General features: G+C 46.5%; 2 protein-coding genes across 2 annotated transcripts in view; one reads left to right on the top strand and one right to left on the bottom strand.

Annotated features, from left to right (window-relative positions):
• The window catches only part of COL6A6 (collagen type VI alpha 6 chain), a 120,239-nt gene extending 111,300 nt beyond the window's left edge, over positions 1-8,939 (top strand). Inside the window, exon 36 of the mRNA XM_068989240.1 lies at positions 7,869-8,939. Coding sequence (XP_068845341.1) covers positions 7,869-8,085 — 217 coding nt within the window. The 3' untranslated portion in view covers positions 8,086-8,939. The remainder of the gene's footprint in view (positions 1-7,868) is intronic.
• Positions 7,871-20,067, bottom strand: part of LOC138093134 (phosphoinositide 3-kinase regulatory subunit 4) — a 76,242-nt gene continuing 64,045 nt past the window's right edge. Inside the window, exons 14-20 of the mRNA XM_068989251.1 lie at positions 18,676-18,887; positions 16,967-17,098; positions 13,509-13,609; positions 12,826-12,914; positions 12,418-12,526; positions 11,551-11,709; positions 7,871-8,015 (exon numbers count right to left, since the gene is read on the bottom strand). Coding sequence (XP_068845352.1) covers positions 7,986-8,015; positions 11,551-11,709; positions 12,418-12,526; positions 12,826-12,914; positions 13,509-13,609; positions 16,967-17,098; positions 18,676-18,887 — 832 coding nt within the window. The 3' untranslated portion in view covers positions 7,871-7,985. The remainder of the gene's footprint in view (positions 8,016-11,550; positions 11,710-12,417; positions 12,527-12,825; positions 12,915-13,508; positions 13,610-16,966; positions 17,099-18,675; positions 18,888-20,067) is intronic.

Genomic DNA, 20,067 nt, shown 5'->3' with positions numbered 1-20,067 from the left:
ATTGGTATTTATGTTCTCTTTTCAACATTCTACGAATTTGACCATTTTCAAAATAAAAAGATAACTTATAAAATTCAATGGCTGGATTAAACAGAGCAATAGAGACATCTGAAGAGAAACATAAAGAACTGGAAAATAAAGCTAAAGAAACTGTTCAAAATGCAGCAGGTGAAACCATCACAGCGAGAAGCCTCCAGTGACGAGCAGCCCCTGCTTGCCGCAGCCAGGGAAAGCCTACTCAACAAAGACCCAGCATAGCCAAAAAAAGAAAATCATATAAAAAAGAACTTATGACAGACATGAATTAAAAGATTTTTTTAAAAATGCAAGGTATAACAGGCAGGATAAATAGAAAAAGAAATATCAGCTAGAATGGTGCAGGGAATGCAGAACTCCAGGAAGAAGAAAAGTTAAAAGCAGCCAGAAAAAGCAGACCCACAGAGAAACTAGAAGTAGGCTGACAGCTGAATAATCAGTAGCAGCAGTGGAAGCCACAAAACAATTGAGAAGCTTCTACATAATGGAAGGAAATTTTTGCCAGCTTAGAAAAACTGTCTTTCTGTATTTTTAACAGAAAGAAAACAAGTTGTACTACAACTGTAAATGTGTGTTGCTAAATATTTATTGTTTATCAACAGATATGAGAAAAGATACTGAACAATGCAATTATCTTTTAGTTATTAAAAAATGAAGCCTTGAGCTTCAGTGCAGTGAGGGAAAATGGAATGAAAATAAACAATATAATATTTTTAAAATAAAAACGCAAGAAAGGAAAAAACAGAAGTAGTAAGCACAAAGTAAGACAGCAGAATCCAATCCATTTCTACATGTCAGCAATCATAATATAAATATACAGACTAAGCATGCCAGTTACAGTTAGTAGATTTAAGAAAACAAAATAAAATCCAGCTATACCCATTTTTAAGATAAGGACAAGCTACAAGATAAGGGCATGGGAAAGTTGAAAGTAAACTTATGGAAAAAAGTATAGTAGGCAAATATTTTTAAAAGAAAACTGGAATAGCCTTATATCCAATAAAATATACTTAATTTTTTTAATTGAAGTATAGTTGATTCACAATGCAGTGTTAGTTTCTAAGTGAAGTAAGTCAGATAAAATATACTTCTAAACAAAACCATTTTGTATGGATAGAGTACATGATCACTACATGATGACAGAGTTTAATTCATGATGAAGATATAACAATTCTAAATTTATATGAGGGGTTTTCCCTGGTGGTTCAGACGGTAAAGAGTCTGCCTGCAATGCAAGAGACCTGGGTTCAATCCCTGTGTCTGGGAGATCCCCTGGAGAAGGAAATGGCAACCCACTCCAGTATTCTTGCCTGGAAAATCCCACGGACGGAGGAGCCTGGCGGGCTACGGTCCATGGGGTCGCATAGTGAGACACAACTAAGTGATTATAACACTTTCATCAAGTAATACTGAAATATACAAAGTGAAAATTGAAAAAGGAGTAGTTGCCATGAAAATATCATCAGAGTTGGAGATTTTAGTACATCAGTTTGAATAGTTAGGTCAAGCAGACAAAAATTAAAGTGATTTAATCATAAGTAACAAGCTTGAATAGACTCATATAGAATTCTGCACAGAAAAATGAGACATTCTTCTGAACAAATGGAATGTTAATGGCTCTCCATCAGGGCAGAGGGTGTACAGATGTCTATTGTGCAGTTTTATTTATAAAGCAACTATCAACAAATCTCTTAAGAAGTGGCTTCATACAGTCCAAATTGATCACAATCAAATTAGAAATTTATACATGCAATATTTTCACAGTCCATATGTTTTTAAATTAAAATCACATTTCTAAATAACTAATGAAAAAATTCATAATAAAACTTAGAAATATTGTTAGAACTACATAATAATCAAAAATACTACATGCCAAAATTTGTGGGATGCTTGCTTCAGAATTCATACTTCAGCAAAGTTCATAGTTTTAATTCTTGTGTTAGGGAAATGTCTTTACGTACAATGTTATATTAATTTCACTGTACCACACAATGATTCAACATTTATGTACATTACTAGACGATCACCATGGTAAGTCTAGCTATTCTCCGTCACCACTTACAATTACAACAATATTACTGACTATATCCCGTATTCTGTAGGTTGCATCCCCATGACTTCTTTTTTATTTTATAACTAGAGGGGTTTGTGCCTCTTAATCCCCTTCACCTGTTTGGCCCATCTTCCCACACACCCTCCTGTCTAGCAAGGATTCATCAACTTCGTGTTGATGAATCTGTTTCTGGGTTTTTTGTTCATTTGCTTTGCTTTTTAGCTTCCACATGTAAGGGAAATCATATGGTCTTTGCCTTTCTCTGTCTGACATATTACACTCAGCATAATACTCTCTAGGTCCACCCACGTTACAAATGGCAAGATTTCTCTTTTTTCATGGCTGAGTAATATTCCATTGTGTATAAATTCCACATCTTTATCCATTCATCTGTCGATGGACACTTAGGTTGCTTCCATATCTTGGGTATTGTAAATAGCGCTTCAGTGAGCATACATACATCTTTTCAAATTAGTGTTTTCATCTTCTTCAGGAAAATACCCAAAAGTACAATTGCTGGATCATGTGATGGTTCTATTTTTAATTTTTTGAGGAACCTCCATATACTTTTCCATGGTATGTTAGGGAATCTTTTAAACTCTAAAAGCTAATGAGCCAGACATTGCTCTTAAGATGTAATAGAAAATATATACTAAAAAAATTAAATAACAAGATTCCACTATATAGCACAAAGAACTATATTCAGTGAAAGTCGCTCAGTCGTGTCTGACTCTTTGCAACCCCATGGACATAGTCCATGGAATTCTCCAGGCCAGAATACTGGAGTGGGTATCCTTTCCCTTCTCTAGGGATCTTCCCAACCCAGGAACCGAACCCAGGTCTCCCACATTGCAGGTGGATTCCTTACCAGTGAGCCACAGGGAAGCCCATTCAATACTCTATGATATTCATAATGGAAAGGAATATTATTTAAATATTATGTTGAATATTTAAAAAAGAATGTGTATACATATATATGTGTGTGTGTAACTAAATCACTTTGCTCTATGCCAGAAATTAACACAACATTGTAAATCAACTATATTTCAATTAAAAACTTTTAAAATACTTCAGTAAAAAAATACTTCAATAAAAAAACAGAAAGTAACACAACATTGTAAATTAACTATACTTCAATTTTTTTTAAGATGTAAAAATGTAATTAAAAATAATTTTAAAACATTTTTTTAAGTGTTATAGGATAAAAACAGAAATACTCAAAGAATGGAATGAGAGTAGAACATACTTTTAAAAATATCTTAATTTAAAAAATTGTCAGCAACAGAGGCAAAAGTTAGTTATTTTAAAACAATAATGTATATATCTAGATCATAGCATTTGCATGTACGAATATTACTTTTTTAATTAGAAATAATTGAAATCAAGCAGTTAGAGAGTGTCTCTTTTGTTTCAGTGTAAACCACACTGTACTAACACACACATCCCCCACGTACAGCTGAAGTCCGAGTGCCCCAGGGTGAGGCTGAGGCAGGCGCCTCAGCATGTGGCTTCTCGCTGTGCGGAGGGCGTGTCCCTGTGCGGTGATGGGTCGGAGAGCCCTCCTGATCCAGCTCCAGAAGCTGCAAGTAGCTTCTGCCTGGAGGCTCCTCACCTTGCTGGGAGGCAGGGGAACTGTCCAGCAGCAAACGCTTCTGAAGTCAGGTTCAGTAAGCCGGCACGGCCAGTCCGGGAGGGGCAGGGCTCCCCCTGCTGCGGCGTCTGTCAGTGCGGAAAGGGCCCTCGAGTTTGCATGTGCACCAGGCTTCATATATTATAGATAACTGCAAGGCACACGCGGGAGCCAGCCTATCAAAATTAAAGACGTTCTTGGAAAACCTTCCCACCCTGCATTTCCTCCCGCTTCTGCACTTTGCCCTAAGATATACTCAGTTCAGTTCAGCCGCTCAGTCATGTCCAACTCTCTGCAACCCCATGGACTGCAGCACGCCAGGCCTCCCTGTCCATCACCAACTCCCGGAGCTTGCTCAAACTCATGTCCATTGAGTCGGTGATGCCATCCAACCATCTCATCCTCTGTCGTCCCCTGCTCGGATTCTCCTGCATACCTGGAAGGGTGAGATGTCAGGAAATGCTGGGGTGTATGGAGGAGACGAATCCACACTGCCGACAGTGATTCTCTGACAGCGTATTCAACCAAGACTCCCCCGGTGTTTCCTAAGTCATCAAAGGCCGTAATAAAAGGTAACAAGCCACGTGGCTGCTTCTGAAACTTCCTGCCTGAGCCTTTCATGAACTGGGCACACGCAACTGAGGGAGACAAGAATGCCTGGCAGCAAGAGGCCTGGCCACCAGGATGACTTCCTTCATCCTCAGAATGACTTGCATGAGAAGTAGGTCATTCCACTGTCAGATTCTGAGAAATACAGACAGAAGCTGGTTCTTCTCCAAAGGTTGTGGGGTTGAGGGGGGCACATTGAACCAAATCACAAGCAACCAAGGAAACATGCCCATGAGGGAGAGATTGCAAGGCAGCCTCTACATAAGCACCTACATCCACTCAGACAATAAAAGACCGGAAGCCACCTGCCTATTCATCTAGGCAGGCAAGCACTCCTGCCAGACTTGGAAGCGATGGCAGGCCAGAGCCAGAACAATCGAACTGCTGAAATGGGCACGGTTACCAGTGCTATGTCAATACACATCTGTTGTAATTCTAATTTCCAACGTGTGTTTTCTAGATGCACAAAATGTGTAAGATGAAAAGAATTCTTGAAATAAAAGCCATCTCGTCTGCATTTTCCACGCCACTGCATCCAGTCAACTAATAAATGCAGCTTGACTGATTCCTGGTTATCTGCATAGTTGACGGAATCTGTGATCACAGGGGAATGAAATCTGCAATTAGCCCCACCCATTTTTCTTTCCCAAGTTTTCCTGGAGCTGGGCACAACTGCAGAGTGAATCAAGTATTTCATTCTTGATTCTTCCTCTTGACTACATGCTGTTGAAATTACCCATCAACAAAGAAGTATCTGGACAACATAGAAATGAGAGAAAGAAAATCAGAAAGTCTCTATGATTCCTGGAATAATAAAATGATTCTTATCGAGTGCTTAGCCAATTACAAACTGCACGTATGACACAGTGGAAAAGATGGAAGATTCAGAGATACAGCATTTATTATGTTCAACCCTATTAAGAATAAAAATATTTGAGGGGGGAAAGTGGCATCACAATGCTATAGAAGGAATTTAACTTTTTCTTAACAAAGAGGGAGGAGGAAGACAAAGACAACTAAATTTGCTGTAAAAAGGAGAGAGCGGGAGGCTGGAGGGGAGAAAGCGGTACAGGCAAGGTAAACTCAGCTGTGGACAGTGTGTCCCAGGCCTGAGAGAATGTCCCCTCACTATCGCGGGGCCGTGGTTTGTGCATATAGACAGTCACCATTTTGGAGGATTTGAGTTCATAACATTTAGTCTGGAAGTTAACGAGAAAATGGGGCTTCTCTGATAAGTTGGTAAAGAATCCGCCTGCAGTGCAGGAGACCCCAGTTCGATTCCTGGGTCAGGAAGATCCCCTGGAGAAGGGATAGGCTACCCACTCCAGTATTCTTGGGCTTCCCCTGTGGCTCAGCTGGTAAAGAATCTGCCTGCAATGCAGGAGACCTGGGTTCGATCCGGGATTGGGAAGATATGAAGGCTATCCACTCCAGTGTCCGGCCTGGAAAATTCCATGGACCTTATAGTCAGTCCATAGGGTTGCAAAGAGTGGGACGCGACTTTCACTTTCACTTTTCACTTTAATGAGAAAATACAGAGAAAAGCACAACAGGGGAAGGTGTGCGGAAATGGCGTTTGGCCTGGAACTGCGCCAGGGCTGCCATTCTTGGTGACTGAAGGAGCTTGTTAATCAACACAGCACATTCGTGAGAGCAGGACAGAAGCCCAGACACACTGTGCACGAGGTGCGGCGGCCTCGGGGCCTGTGTTACAGGGCCTCTCTGTTGGTCTGGCGCTGTGCACGAGGTGCGGCGGCCTCGGGGCCTGTGTTACAGGGCTTCTCTGTTGGTCTGGCGTCTCCCTTATCCCCAGCAGTCACTACAGATGAAAGGAGAAAACGTGAATGTGTGTGTGAAAGAGAGAAAGGGGACAGCAAGATAACTTTCACTTCTTTTTTCGCCCTTTACTTACTCATTTTCTAAATCACGATGCTTTTGTGAGAGATCGGATTGACAGCTGGACAAAGCAGAAAAATCCGAACGCAGGGGAAGGGCCCGTGGTGACTGTGGTGAGACTGTCCTCCTGGTCCCAATGTTTTGCGGTTCTTATATATGACTCTTCCGCAGTCAAAACACAGCTAGCCTCTCTCATGCCACCAGGCCCCTCTCATTTTTAATTTAACAGTATTCATGAAGAGTTCATAGCTTCCTAACTTCTGCCCCTGGCAACCTGCCCTCCTGCGGCCCTGCAGCCGTGTATCCAGGTCTTCTGACAGCAGGACGTTCATGCTTTCACTTTCTTATTCCAAGTATCGTGAGAGTCCTCCGTAATTTCCTGGGTAAAAAGCTAGTTTCATGGAAGTAACACAGGACTCTTCCTCTCAGAAGAATCTGGTTGTAGCCTCAGCTCTGCCTCCCATGAGCCCCATACTCATGTCTGAGCAGCTGACACCTTGGGCCTTTGTCACTCAGCATTGGTGGTTTGCATTCTGACTTTCTACCTGAAGAAACAAGGATCCCTCAGGCTAAGTGGGCTGCTCAGCTAATACCGAGAGGACCTAGAATAAGAGTGTTTCAGGGCCCACGGCTCTTTCCACGCCTACCTGTAAGGTAAGGTCTGAAACAGCTCCCTCTCCCCGCTGTCCACTTCCGTTGCCACCAGCTTTCAACTTAAAAAAACTAAAAATTCACTTCCTTTTCACACTACCCACATTTCAAGTGCTCAGTTACACGTGGGGCAGCGGCTGCCCAGCGAGTGCAGCCTACGGGACCTTTCCACCAGCACAGAGAGCTCGACGGGACAGGCTAGGACTTGTGGTCAGCAGCACTCGGCGTCTGACTTGCCTGACTCACCGGCCTGGCATTCAAGGCCTCTCCGAGTCTGACCCTAGCTCCATGTCTTTGTTGGGTTACTCTTGACTCCCAACCAAACACTGGGTGCCTGCCAGACTGGGCACGAGGTCTGTGTCCCGCACTGTACCTAACACAGTGCTGTCGTTAGAGCGTGAACCTTTGGAGGGATGGATGATGGAGGGGTGGGAGGGAAACAGGAGGAAAGAAGGGGGAAGGAAGAGGAATTCACCCATGCTTTCACTCGATCAGTACTGACAGCTAATGTGTGCTAAGCACTCCTCTGGTTTCCTGGGGTAACTATAGTGACCAGATATGGCTTCACGACACTTTCCATCTGGGGTGGTGGGAGGGTGGGGAAATCACAAAGAAGTTTACCAGTAAAAATTCAGATGGTGGTTAAGTGTTAGGAAAAAAGTCAGAGCATGTAGTGCTGAGTGTCTGGGATGGGGACAACTATACATATGGTGGTCTCTAACAAGGTACCAATAGAACCAACAATCCGAGTGAACAGGAGCCAAAAGTTCTGGGTAGAACCTGCTCCATGAAAAAGAAACGTTGCTGTTAAAGTTATACTTTTGGGCACTTTGACAAGGTGTCTTATTCCTCCCCCACTGAACCATCTTCATGCACTTACCCTGAAGGATAAAGCGAAGGACGGGTCCACGGCCATCTAGGAAGACAGGTTAATGTTCCAGCTGCCATGGTAACAGTTGTCTCCGATGTTGTCTCTCTCCCTTCACTCTGTAGCTTTGTTCCTGGGCCACACAGAGCTACCCTCAAAGAAGATGCATTGCAGAAGGCAAAGTTCTTCCAATACAAAAATTACTTCTCAAGAACAGCAAGAGGCGGCAGAGCTGGTACTGTTCAAAATTTCACCAGGAACGTATCCCATGCCTTTGGAAATGGGAAAAGGGTGATGAGAGCAGCCCCCAAACACAATAAAGGAAGCGCTCAGGGAGTGTAACCTCAGGGAGCATGGTGAGGCTCTGGGCTCAAACAACTCCATTCAGTCACGTCGGGCAACGTTACTTGCGTTTCTCCCTGCAGCTGGGGCCCAGTCTGAGCATGCCACAGGTGGTGGGTCACCGTGCAACTTGACCCCTTGCACTCATTGGTAGTAAGATATATCTTGTACATTTATTTGACCATTCCTGATAATTCTAGCACTCAGAGACTGGTATGTTCAAGAACTGTTATTATCAAAAGACAGAAAAATAAGAGGAGTGAAGTGCCATGGAGATACAATTTGAAGAGAAATGTTATATCGCGTATACCTGTGTGTGCACGGGCCAGCGCTCATGCTTTTAAAATTGCAGGCCTGCATCTCGTCCACCTTCTGCAGGCTGAGCCCTTGCTTCTCAGCTTAGGACGGATTAATCCTCATCTATTTAGCCAAAGGTTGATGTTTTGGAAGATCTCAGCATCAACCCTAGAAACCAATGCTATTTGTATGCCTAACTTTGAAAATCCGACTTTCCACGATTCCATTTCAACGCACCTCTGTCTGCTGGGACTGACTGGATCTCGGATGGGCTTGTGCTGGAAGCTTGTGTAGTTGTTTGGACAGAAAGAGAGGTGAACTTCCCCAGCTCCAAATCCTGTTTAAACTCGCTGAAAATCAACTCGTGTTTGCTCAGAACATAAATTAAGTAGTGTTTTGATAGTACTTTTCTTCTTTCCCATTACCATCATCATCATTATTTTTTTAACTAACCTACGTATGCTTAGGCAAGAACAGTGAAGACAGAGCCCATCGTAGGTGAAGCTCTGCATTACCTGCCAGGCAGCTCCTTTGTTAATCGTGAGCAGCACCAAAGAGGACAGGCAGAGACCTAAGCAGGGCTTACCTGCGCACTGAGTTTGGAAAAGACAAAGGGGTTCTTGTCCTCATCTACAAATTCTTATGGGCGGGGGGCGGGGGGGGGAGGGCAGGGGAAATGCAAAAAGAGATCACTGTGAGTGACAGCAGGCAAGTTCTTCAAAGCGCATCTCTGCTGGCTGTTTCTTCTCACTCCCACCCAGAGCACATACCGAGTTTTTAATCAATGAAATAAACACTGAAGGAGCAATACTCAATTTAGACATAAAGTCAAGTTCTAAGAGCTTGCTCCACAGCCGGTCACAGGAGCCTGGCCGCGTAGATGGCCGTGGTCTCTGGGGAGGAGGGGGGCCCTGCAGGGGTGGGTGAAGCACACGGCTACGGACACCAAGACCAGCAGGGATCCCGACTCTCCTCCCTACACCTCTGCTCACAAAACCTGGGGCAGAGCATCTGCAGTGTTGGCTCCAGATCACGTCTGCCATCCTTCCCCAGGCAACTCCACAGAAACGGCTCCCAATGTCTCCAAAGAGCAAAGAGTTAAACCGTTGTCTCCACACTCAGGTAACAGGGAAGAATTCAGCACATTGGCCTTCTTTGTGAACCCTAAAGGGCGCTTAGGGGTTCAGGAAAAATTCAAGTACTGGAAATTGATGAGCGATATGTAAGAGGTATTTGAATAAAAGGGATTTTCCTGGTTAGCTTTGGATTAAGCAAAAATTCCTTTTCTTGTTGTTTATTGTTGGAAATACTATTAAAATATTATTTGTCTAGCCTCTCTGTATTGGTAAGTACACCAAACAAGTATCCTGTTGGTGATTTTATTTTAGCATTTTGCGGCATATTTTCATTTTACCGTGATTTATCTCTTTCTCTTAAAAGGGCAAGTACCACAAACTATAAATTAAATAAAACCCTATTTAAACCAAGAATCACAAAAAATAAGCAGTGATGTTCTTGATATAGAAAATCAAATTAACTGACTATAAAGGACAATTTCTTCTATTATCTCTGCACTGAATATGAGTCACATGTGTTAAAAAACAAACCTATGGACATCCAAAAGAGATGCAAACTTACTGTGGCAGCAGACGGTAACGCTCAGAAACGATCTAACCAAACGGCCTTTTTTAAAGCGGTGGAGGGTGGAGTGTTCTTTAAGTGGGGAGAGTGAGTAGGGGGAAGGTCGGGAGAAACGGGCGGTGGCTCCATCTCTCCCCTCGGGATCTCCAAGTCTGTCCCTCTGTGGCTTAGCTGACGGCTCCAGGCTTGAGGCCCCTTTTTAGCCTAAGCTGATGTCTCAAAACCTTCCCCCAACCTCTTCAGACTCTAAACCTGACTTAGTAGCTGGAAACTCTGCCCATGTGGTCTCAGCAGAGCTTAGGGGAAACAGGCTCTGCAACGTGACAGCGCCCACGTGAAGCTGCATGTTTTGGAGATTCGCTGGCACCTGGCCCAGTCCTGACCTGACGGGGCTGCCCGACCGCTTCACTGCTCACGTGTAAACACCAAGAGCACTGAACCCCGTGCCCACAACTGTCACGTGCCATACTAAGTTAGGTGCGTAATTACACAAAGTTAAAGTTTTGGCTTGTTTCGTAAACAAGTATCTTCCCTGTACTCAGGTTATCTGTTCAACTTCTTGGTTTTACAGACTCATGCTAACTAATTTCAAATCAAAATATTTGTGAACACCATAAACCCTTTAGCAAGTGGATGGACAGTGAGAAGTGTCCATGGAGAAGTTCCTGTGCTAACAATGATCGATAAATCTGAAGGGTTCATTTTAGCAGGGAAGACCAAATTTTGGTCTCCTGAAAATATAAATTTTGGCTTGTTTTTGACAGCTTAATCTTTTTACTTTTCTCTCTTCATGCATTTAATAAATAATGCACACTGGATAAAAGCAAGTTGATGGGCCAAGTTTCAGAATTTATAGTGGGAACTATAAAAAAACAGTCGTGACGACCAAGAAGAGACACATTTCTCTGGAGCTGATGCACAGGAGACCAAGTCTCCAGGGTTAAACATCTAAGGCCAGCTCTCAAACACAAGCGAGGAAAGGTGAGCTGGAGCAGGACGCACGCCACAGGCCTGGCAGTGCCACTGGGAGCCTGTGCCACCAGTCCACACACCGCTGAAGGTCATTCTGCCACGTTTACCATTAAAAACACCAACAAAAGCAGACAAAACCCCCTTAAGAGGCTTGAATACAGTTTATTGGCTGGTTTGAATAGCATTTTTAATAGCAAAAGAAAAATGCATTTACTTTGTAATAGCTTACAACCAACTTTCAACTGTCTGTTTTTAATACAAAGTAAACTGAGATCGTGTAAGTCATTTTAAATTCCTTATCTCTGTGATATATACAATAAGAAAAGCGCCAGATACTGCTGTCTAGCTAATTCCAGCTGAGACACACACAAGGATGCCAGCAAGTTCCTTAGCCACCTTGCATGGGATCTGTTTAATCATGAAATAGACATGATTCCAAAAACTAAGCAAAGGAATCTGCGCTCACTCTGTTCTCTAAAAGCACTTTTTCTCGAGTCACAGGGTATTGCTGTGATTTCGCAAATGACACGCATCTCCCGGGCTTCACTTCCACACCTTAACAATGCCGTCCCTAGAGGCGGTCACGATGAAGCCCTGCGTGGTCTGGAAGGTGGCGATGTCCGTGATGATGTCGTGGTGGCCCACGGGCAGGGACTCCGGGCCCCTCCGCGGGCCGTCGTCACTCGGCCCCACTTTCTGCTTGTTCTGAATCTCCTGTGTGGTGGTTAAAAGCAAGGAGAAGGCCAGTCAGGGGCGGGAGCACATCCTGCCACCTGTCCACACCCCTGCTTCTAAGGAGCGCTGCTCTTGGTTTAGGCTGACCCTGGTTCAAAGGAGTCACACTTTCACAGAGGCACCGCCGGGGAGTCCGAAGTGAGGGTCTAGGTGTCCAGTCTGGGGACTCCATGAGCACCACTTACAGACATGGAAACTTACAGACAGGCTGATAACCTGTGCATGTTACCCCTGTCAGCTTCAAAGAACAAAGGGGAAGAACCGAGAGGCAGTGACGACCGGGGCCTGGACACACGTATGTGTCAGATGCTCCAGCCCTCCCGAAGCTAGCTGCCACTTGTGAGTCCCCGCACTGCCACTTACGAGCCAGCTGGCCTGAGACGAGTGACTCGGCCTGGATGTGCTTGACTTTCTCATTTGTGGAAGGAAGACAATAAAGGCACCAAGTTTTATAAAAGGCCTGGCAAGTGTTCAAAGTGCTTACTTTGACTGATGTAATTATACATGAACTTTCTATGTTTATTCTACCTTAGTAAACTCAATTCTAAAAATACCAAGAAGTCAAGAGAAAATAAAATTTTTAAATTCAAAGAAATACTGCCACTCTCAGCCAAAGCCATTTATGATATTTATGTCAGCTGTTTTTGTTCCTACAAGAGGTGGCGGGAAAGCAAGGACCACTGATACCTGGACAACTTCCGTGCCTTCAATGACCTTCCTGTAGTAGGACACGGACGGGGACCCCGTGCTCCCCGCGACCACGTAGGACCTCTCTGGGTAGGCCAGGTCCCAAAACCTGCGGAGGAGGAGAGACGGGGTCATTACGTGGCAGGAGACAGGGAAGACTGATCACTGACTGACACCCGTCAATGCTGGCGTGTCCTCTTCTGTGTTTGGAATAGAGCTTTTCTAGAAGAGCCTAAAATCAGTTCCGAGTGAAGTATTAACAGCTGTCCCTGCAGGATGTGGATGACCACAGGCATCACACCACTGCTGGTGTCTGTAACAAACACCACCTGTGGTGACCACAGCATTCATACACATTTAACTACCCTTCTCCTTTCAAGTGCTGAGTATGAAGCGTCTTTACTGTACCTGATTTTCATGTCTGAGCCCGCCGTTAGCAGGATGGGGTTGCCATCTGCAGGACTACAGTAGAGCCCGTGGACACTGTGAGAAGAAGGCTTAAAGGAAGTAAAGAAACAGAGAGTCACATGTCGCCCACAAAGGATGCAGCCATTTCTAGAGATAAGTCAGCTGTCAGCAGTTAGCTGAAGAGACCAGAGACAGATCACTTATGTCCTAAATCTTTCTTTGGGAATTTAAAATACATTTGTTCTGTATCACCCTGAATGAAGAAGCAAAGCCTCCTCAGCTTCCTAAAACTCTCCGTTTGGAATAAGAAGGATCCCAACTAAAGGAGAGAAAAAACTTTCCTACCCTCTGCCCCAACAAAGCAGCTTTAAAAAGTTATGTATGACAGGGTCACGTTCCATTTTTCTAATGAACTAAGCTTTAACCTTTCCTTTTCTAATTAACCCAGATTCTACTGGGGTTCCAAGGAAACATCACAAACCTTATGGAGCTGGCAACCAGAACACCCACAGAAGCAGACACCGGTAAACTTGGGGAACTGGAAAGCAGAGGGCAGCAATACCCGCTTAATACTTACTTAGTAAAAACCCAAGCTTAAAGCACAACCCCAAAGCCCAGCAAGGATCACGGCTGGCAAAGACGCCTGACCGAGCTGGGCACGTGGCAGATGACGCTGGCCTTACCTGTAACTCAGACAGCGGGGGTGCACTGCTGGCCCAGAGGGTAAACCTTCGGTCGCCCGTCTCCATGTCCCACATGGACACCTCGTTGTTGCCCTGGACAGCTGAGGGAGACAGGCCAGCGTTACTCGGACGAGGGCTCCGCTAGGCGAGTCCACGTCCTGGCAGAGGAAGTTAACCTGCACACGTTTCCATTTGCTCCCCATCCTGTAGGAGATGCTCACGGACACTTTAAGTCATGCTGTGACCCCGCCTCCACACTAAAGTGTGAAAAAGAAATGTTTCTGCTAACCTACTCGTCAGTACTTTACTGGTATCGAGCTGAGTGCAGAGGAATGGCGGGTGGAAAGCAGAGCACACACAGATTCTGCCCTCAAGAAACCTGCAGTCCAGCAGGAGAGAGGAAAATACAAAGCGTTGAGACAACGAGCACAGAAGAGAGAATGCAGAAGTCCGCGTACACTCGAGAAGCAAAGGCCACATCCAGAGGGCGAGGTGGGTGTCGCTTCGGGGAGTGTGTCCCTGGGACAGACACGGGGGACACGCGGATCACAGGGGGCAGACAGGATGGAAGGAGCGAAGCACACACCCATGTCCGAGTGTCGTGGTCTGACTGGGGCACGTCTGTGATGGGGAGAGCGCAAGGAAGGGCAGAGGGGGACCCTGGGGAACAGTTCCTGCATGCCTAAGAGGGGCTTTCTCAAAAGTCCTTTTCAGCAGTGTTTTGAGGAGTGACAATAGCCCAGCCTTCACTTCCTCATTAATGTTGACTGAACCCACTATGTTTACTGTGAGCCAGTCTCTGTCCTAGGTCCTGAGGAAGACAGGACAAATAATGCAAAAAGAAAAAGAAAAGAAAGTTCCTTTCCACAGAACTCACACCCTGGTGGTGACAACAATCCCACCAAAACGCAGAGGCTGTAAGCAGGAATCTGCCCTAGCTCAAGGAAAAGTTCAGAAAGCCCCTGTGGCCGGAACCGTTTCCCTGCACCTTTGAAAACAGGCCCTCTGACAGTACGCCCTCCTCAAATGACCCTACACTGGGCGTGCCATCTGATTCCTGCTGGAACCCTGACTGGCCAAGAGGGTTGTGAGGAAGCAGGAACAGGCCCCATAGAGCCTCCAGGCCGCGGGGATGAGCTGGGCTATTTCGTGGAAGGCACTGGCAGGTATGCAGCAGAAGAAAGAACAGGCTAGGAGGAGGGATTCGTTAATAGGAACAAGACATGCTGTCATCTGGGTGAGGGGACAGTGGTGGGAACAGTGCAAGGGGGGCAATTCTGGACACACTTTAAGACAGGACACAGGGAACTGGCTGATGAACTGGAAGTGGGAAGTGGGATGAGAAAGAGAAAAAAAAAAAAAACGAGGACAATGTCAGGGTTCCTCGCGAGCTTCAAGCTGAAACGGCTGCGATTTCCTGGGACGATACTGCAGGTGGAGCGAGCTCGTCCCCGGGGGAGGCGGCGGCGGGTGGACAGGAGACCAAGGGTCCGGCTTGGGCAGGTCAAGTTTCAGCTGGCTGTCAGACATCTTGGGGAAGATTTTATTTTCTAATTATTAGACTTTTATTATTAAAAATGATGTTGAGATTTAACAGGAGTGATATAATCTTAGGTGATAATGTTGAACAATCTTTGTTGACTAAGTTGTTTCCCTTCAAAAAATAATGAGCCAAGCTGAACTTACAAAATGAGCAGATATCCAGATAAGCAGTTCACTAACCGATTTCCTTTGCATCAGTTTCCATGTCTTTAAAAACCTATGCCCTTCTCAATACACAGGGAGGCTGAGGTTCTGAACCAAATCTTCAAAGATCAGTATTACAGAGTAATTTTCTCTTTGTGAATGACAAAGCACTTCTGCTCTTAACTGTCCTTAATTTTTTAATTAATTTATTTTAATTGGAGGATAATTACACCACAATATTGTGACGGCCTCTGCCAAACAGCGTACATGTGTCCCCCATCCCGAGCGGCGCCCCTCTCCCTCCCCTCCCCACCCCATCCCTCTGGGTTGTCCCAGAGCGCCGGCTCTGCTGCTTCGCGTCATGCATAGACACTTGCGCTGCCGTCCGTTTCACACGCACTGATGTACATGTTTCAAAGCCATTCTCCCGAATCATCCCCCCTCACCTTCTCCCAGAGTCCAGAGGTCTGTCCTCTGCTGCCCTGCATTGGGATGCTCAGCACTGTGTTTCTAATTCCATATCCATGGGTTAATAGACAGTACTTGCCTTTGTCTTTCTCACTTACTTCACTCTGTAAACTAGGCTCCAGGTTCACCCACCTCATTAGAACTGACAAATGTGTTCCTTTTTATATGAGTAGTATTCCATTGTGTGTACCACAGCTTTTAGGGAAGATTTTAAATAGGCAGATATAAAAACATGAATAAGTTTGGTACTGCTTCGCCTGGGACTGGATGTGCTCACACAGGGAGCCAGCGCAGAAATACCAAGACTGAGCCCTCGGGCGGGCCAGAGATTAAATGTAGGAAGAGGAGAAAAAATAGCAAATAAATCGACAAAAGAACCAAGAGAGTGACGTCCTCAATATCAGACGAGCAAAGTGTTTCAGAGAGAGGAAGTGATCAACCAAGCAAGCGCCAACTCCTGTAAGACGCAGGATGCGTCACGGCCATGGGAGGTGGCAGCGTGAGTCACCGTGACAGCAGGCGTGCAAGAGACAGACGCATGGAGAGGAGGGGGCGGGGGCCTGGAGGGGGTGCAAGGAGAGGAGGGGCGGGGGGGGGGGGGCCTGGAGGGGGCACAGGGAAAGGAGGGGGTGGGGAGCCTGGAGGGGGCGCAGGGAGAGGAGGGGCGGGGGGGGGGCCTGGAGGGGGCGCGGGGAGAGGAGGGGGCGGGGGCAGGGGTGGTGGGGCCTGGAGACAGGAGACCACGAGGAAACACAGCAGTCAGAGCCACGGCCTGTCAGGCGCTCAATGTGTACAAGGCCATATGCATCACATGTGTTATCTCACATTCTTACAACTCTGCTAGACAAGTGTTTTAACCACATTTTACAGTTGAGAAAAATGAGTTTCAAAGAGTTGCCCAAGTGTCTTGCCTAAGAATCTATACAAGGAAATCTGAATACCCCATAAGAGAGGGAGGCTTGCAAGAAAGGCAACAGAAATGGCAGCTGAGAGGGAGACCTCAGGTTCCAGCTCAGATTTCCAGGATGATGGCAACTTTAGCAAAAAACAGGGAACACAGGAGAAAGAAGACAATGGGAAGGCAAAGGTGGTGGACAGGAAGGGATGGCGGTGGTGTGACTGATGAGACTCCGTGAAACACAATAAATGAGAAATGACAATGAGATATCCGTGGCAGGAACTTCTACAGAATCAGAACTGACCACAAAAGCCAGCATTTGGCTCACAAGGTAAAAACTCTTCAGGTCATGAACCTGAGCAGCAGGGTCCTCTGCCCCGGCCCCACCAGCCCGCCCGCCTCCTACCTGCGATCACCCAGGACTGGTAGAGCGGGTGCATGGAGAGGCGCCGGACGCGAGCCCGCGACGGGTGGCAGTGGCTGGAGATGGGCAGCTGGAAGCGCATGTCCCAGCAGGCCATGGTGCCGCTGCTCGTGCCTGCGAGGGGAGAGGCGCAGGCGTGACCACAGCAGGCTCGGCTTCAGTGCCAATTCCCGCCGACGGTACGTTCAACCTGGCTGGCCACTTAGGAGAGAGGCTTTGCTTCCGGGAAGCTGCCCGTCCTACCCCTAGGTTCCAAACAGCACCTCAGCCCAAAGGTACAGAGCGCTAGCACAGTGCTACCACAAACCTAGCAAGTGTGAGGCAAGAACGAATAGCTCATTAATGACTGACACTTACTAACTGCCAAAGGCACCCGTGAAAAAAACCCAGCAGGCCTAGAGAAGACATAAAGCGAATCTGATAAAGTAAAACATTCAGACTGCCCTACGTGAGCAGAGGTAGTTCACCGGCGCGGTAATCTCAGTCAGCCCTCAAGCAGCAGCAGCCCTGCGGCAGTCCTCAGAGCTCAATCTCTGCCACGTGCCCTTTTCTCTGGAACTTTCTGGAGACAGGCATGGCTGTCTAAGCACAGCAGACACTGGGTGACTGCCTGCATGTGTGCCCATGACATCTGAAACCCCACAGAGAGAATGCCAGCCATCCCAAAGAATAACATGCACTCTAATGCCAAGGCTGGTCTCTAGGTCCAGTGGAGACCGGGGTGGGAAAAGACCAAAGGGGTGGCGGGCCCCTCTGTCTCCTGGCCCCTCTGTAGGCCCCTCAGAGCTGGTGGGGCTGCGTGAGAGCCACCAGGGCAACTCGCTAACCTGTGGCGTGTGTGACAGCTACTTTTCCAAGCCTGGCACAACATCTTCCTGTGCCAGGGCAGCTTAGTCTCGCAAAAGGCAAAAGATAATGCACTTCACACAAACCATATAAAATAAAGGGCTGATAATTAATGTCACAAATGCAAGATAGGGAATCTATTGAACAGAAACTAATATTCAAGCGTAGCAGAGTCTAATTCTTCTGAAAGAGTGTGTCAACTGACAATGAATAAGCTCCAGTACCTTCTAAAGGGGCAGGTTCAAAGCCTGGCCGGGCGGTGGGGGGGCAGGGGTGGGGGATGGTTAGTGAAGCTGAAACAGGAGAGAAGCAAGGTCACAGGTGCTCTTCAGCAAGGACAGGCACTGGGAAGGGGTCACAAGGCCAGCGGCCACCGTGGCTCTCCTCCTGTGCGGGACGCTTTCACCTCATTAAGTCCTCAAAGCCACCCTTGGAGGGAATGGGCCCATCTGAAGGAGAGGACAGTAAGACCAGAAGGGTGAAGCAGCTTGCCTGTGGCTACCGGGATTTAAAAGCACGCGTGCTCAAATTCAAACGCTCTCATCCCATAAACCCAGCCTGTTGCTTCCCTGGCAGAGTAAGAAAACGCCGGCAAATCTGACCACTGTAGGGGCTCGTTTAAAAACGAAGAGAGAGAGTAAATTGTTACATGCGCTAAATATTGACCTCACTCTTTCAAATTTGCTTAATGAAAAAATTGAAATGCAAGTATTATAATAATGGGGGGGGGGGTAAAGGACATGGGGGAAAATCAGCAGTGAAGACAAAGGAAAAGAGCTTTCTTAAGAGGCACGCCTGACAGCAGCATCCAGACCCAGTCAAGGACCTGAGAGGCAGCTCCCTACCGATGCAGAGCCAGCACTGGTGGATGTCCACAGCAAAGGAGGTGATGAGGCCTGCCTTGAGGTCGTGCCTCAGCGTCCAGGCATTGCTGGAGGAGCGGAGGTCCCAGCCCACCAGAGCGCCGTTCACGGTGGCGTAGGCCAGCACAGACTGCGCCCCGGAGCTGAAGTGATGCAGGTCCACCACGCAGCCGTCCTCCTTCTGCTCTAGGACTCTAGGAGACATACGTCAAGAGGCAAAGGCTCGTCCATCACGAAAGACACAGCACCCGCCTCCACTGCAGATCAGTCTACCTTCTAACCATGGCCAAGAAGTAAAAACTCTGTGGCCCATCTAAGACAAGGATAGCTGAGCACTTTTTAAAAAAATTACTTCAGAACTACAGAAGAGCTGCAAAGGTAGTGCACAGACTTCCGTGTATCCTTCACTCACCTTCCCCTCATGCTGACTTCTTTTATTAGAAAGAAGGATTTAAGATTCACTGCTGTTACTGCATGAATCAATCATTCGCTCCCTTTTATCACTGATAATAAAGTGAAGCGAATAAAATGAGTGGTTCCTTTGTAAGTACTATTCCATTCTTTGATATACCTGTTTGTTTGTTTTTTTTCCAAGCTGAGATATTTTTAAACTAAAAATAATGCCATAAACATGCTGGCCAGCTTTCTTGCTCAGTGCGTATCAGGCCTCTGCACACTGCTGTTTCGGCTCTGTCGAGGGTCAGCAGCACTGTCTGTGAGAGCTGGGCAGCGAATCTGTCAGGATCCACAGCCACACGTGTTTCTGCTGCATGTTCTTTTTTTTAAAAACAACCCTTTGAAAATGCAAAAATCATTCTTAATATGGGCCATACTGCTGGCTGTAGCTGGCTAACTCCTGTCTTAGGCAAAAAAATTATATTTATAAACATTCTAACACTGACAATATTCCCTAAAGTGATGATGAAAAGTCTAGATGCCAAATAAACAATGAAAAGGATCCACAGATCCTAAGTATTCAGAGCCAAGGGAACACGGGCGGACTGAATGCGCGGCCCGCGCGAGGTTTCCTGGGAGTGCCTGCCGCCAGGCAAAGCTGAGCCTCCTGGAGCAACCTGCCGATCCAGAGAGTCGGTGTTGTTCAGTCACGTCTGACTCTTTACGACTCCTTGGACTATACAGCCCATGGGATTCTCCAGGCCAGAACACTGGAGTGGGTAGCCTCTCCTTCTCCAGGGGATCTTCCCAACCCAGGTCTCCCACATGGCGGACGGATTCTTTACCAGCTGAGCCACAAGGGAAGCCAAGAATACTGGAGCGGGTAACCTATCCATTCTCCAGTGGATCTTCCCGACCCAGGAATCGAACTGGGGTCTCCTGCATCACAGGCAGATTCTTTATCAGCTGAGTAAAGAC

The sequence above is a fragment of the Capricornis sumatraensis genome, chromosome 1 (genome assembly GCF_032405125.1).
Source record: "Capricornis sumatraensis isolate serow.1 chromosome 1, serow.2, whole genome shotgun sequence".
Lineage (NCBI taxonomy): Eukaryota > Metazoa > Chordata > Mammalia > Artiodactyla > Bovidae > Capricornis > Capricornis sumatraensis.
This window is presented reverse-complemented; position numbering and strand designations above follow the sequence as displayed.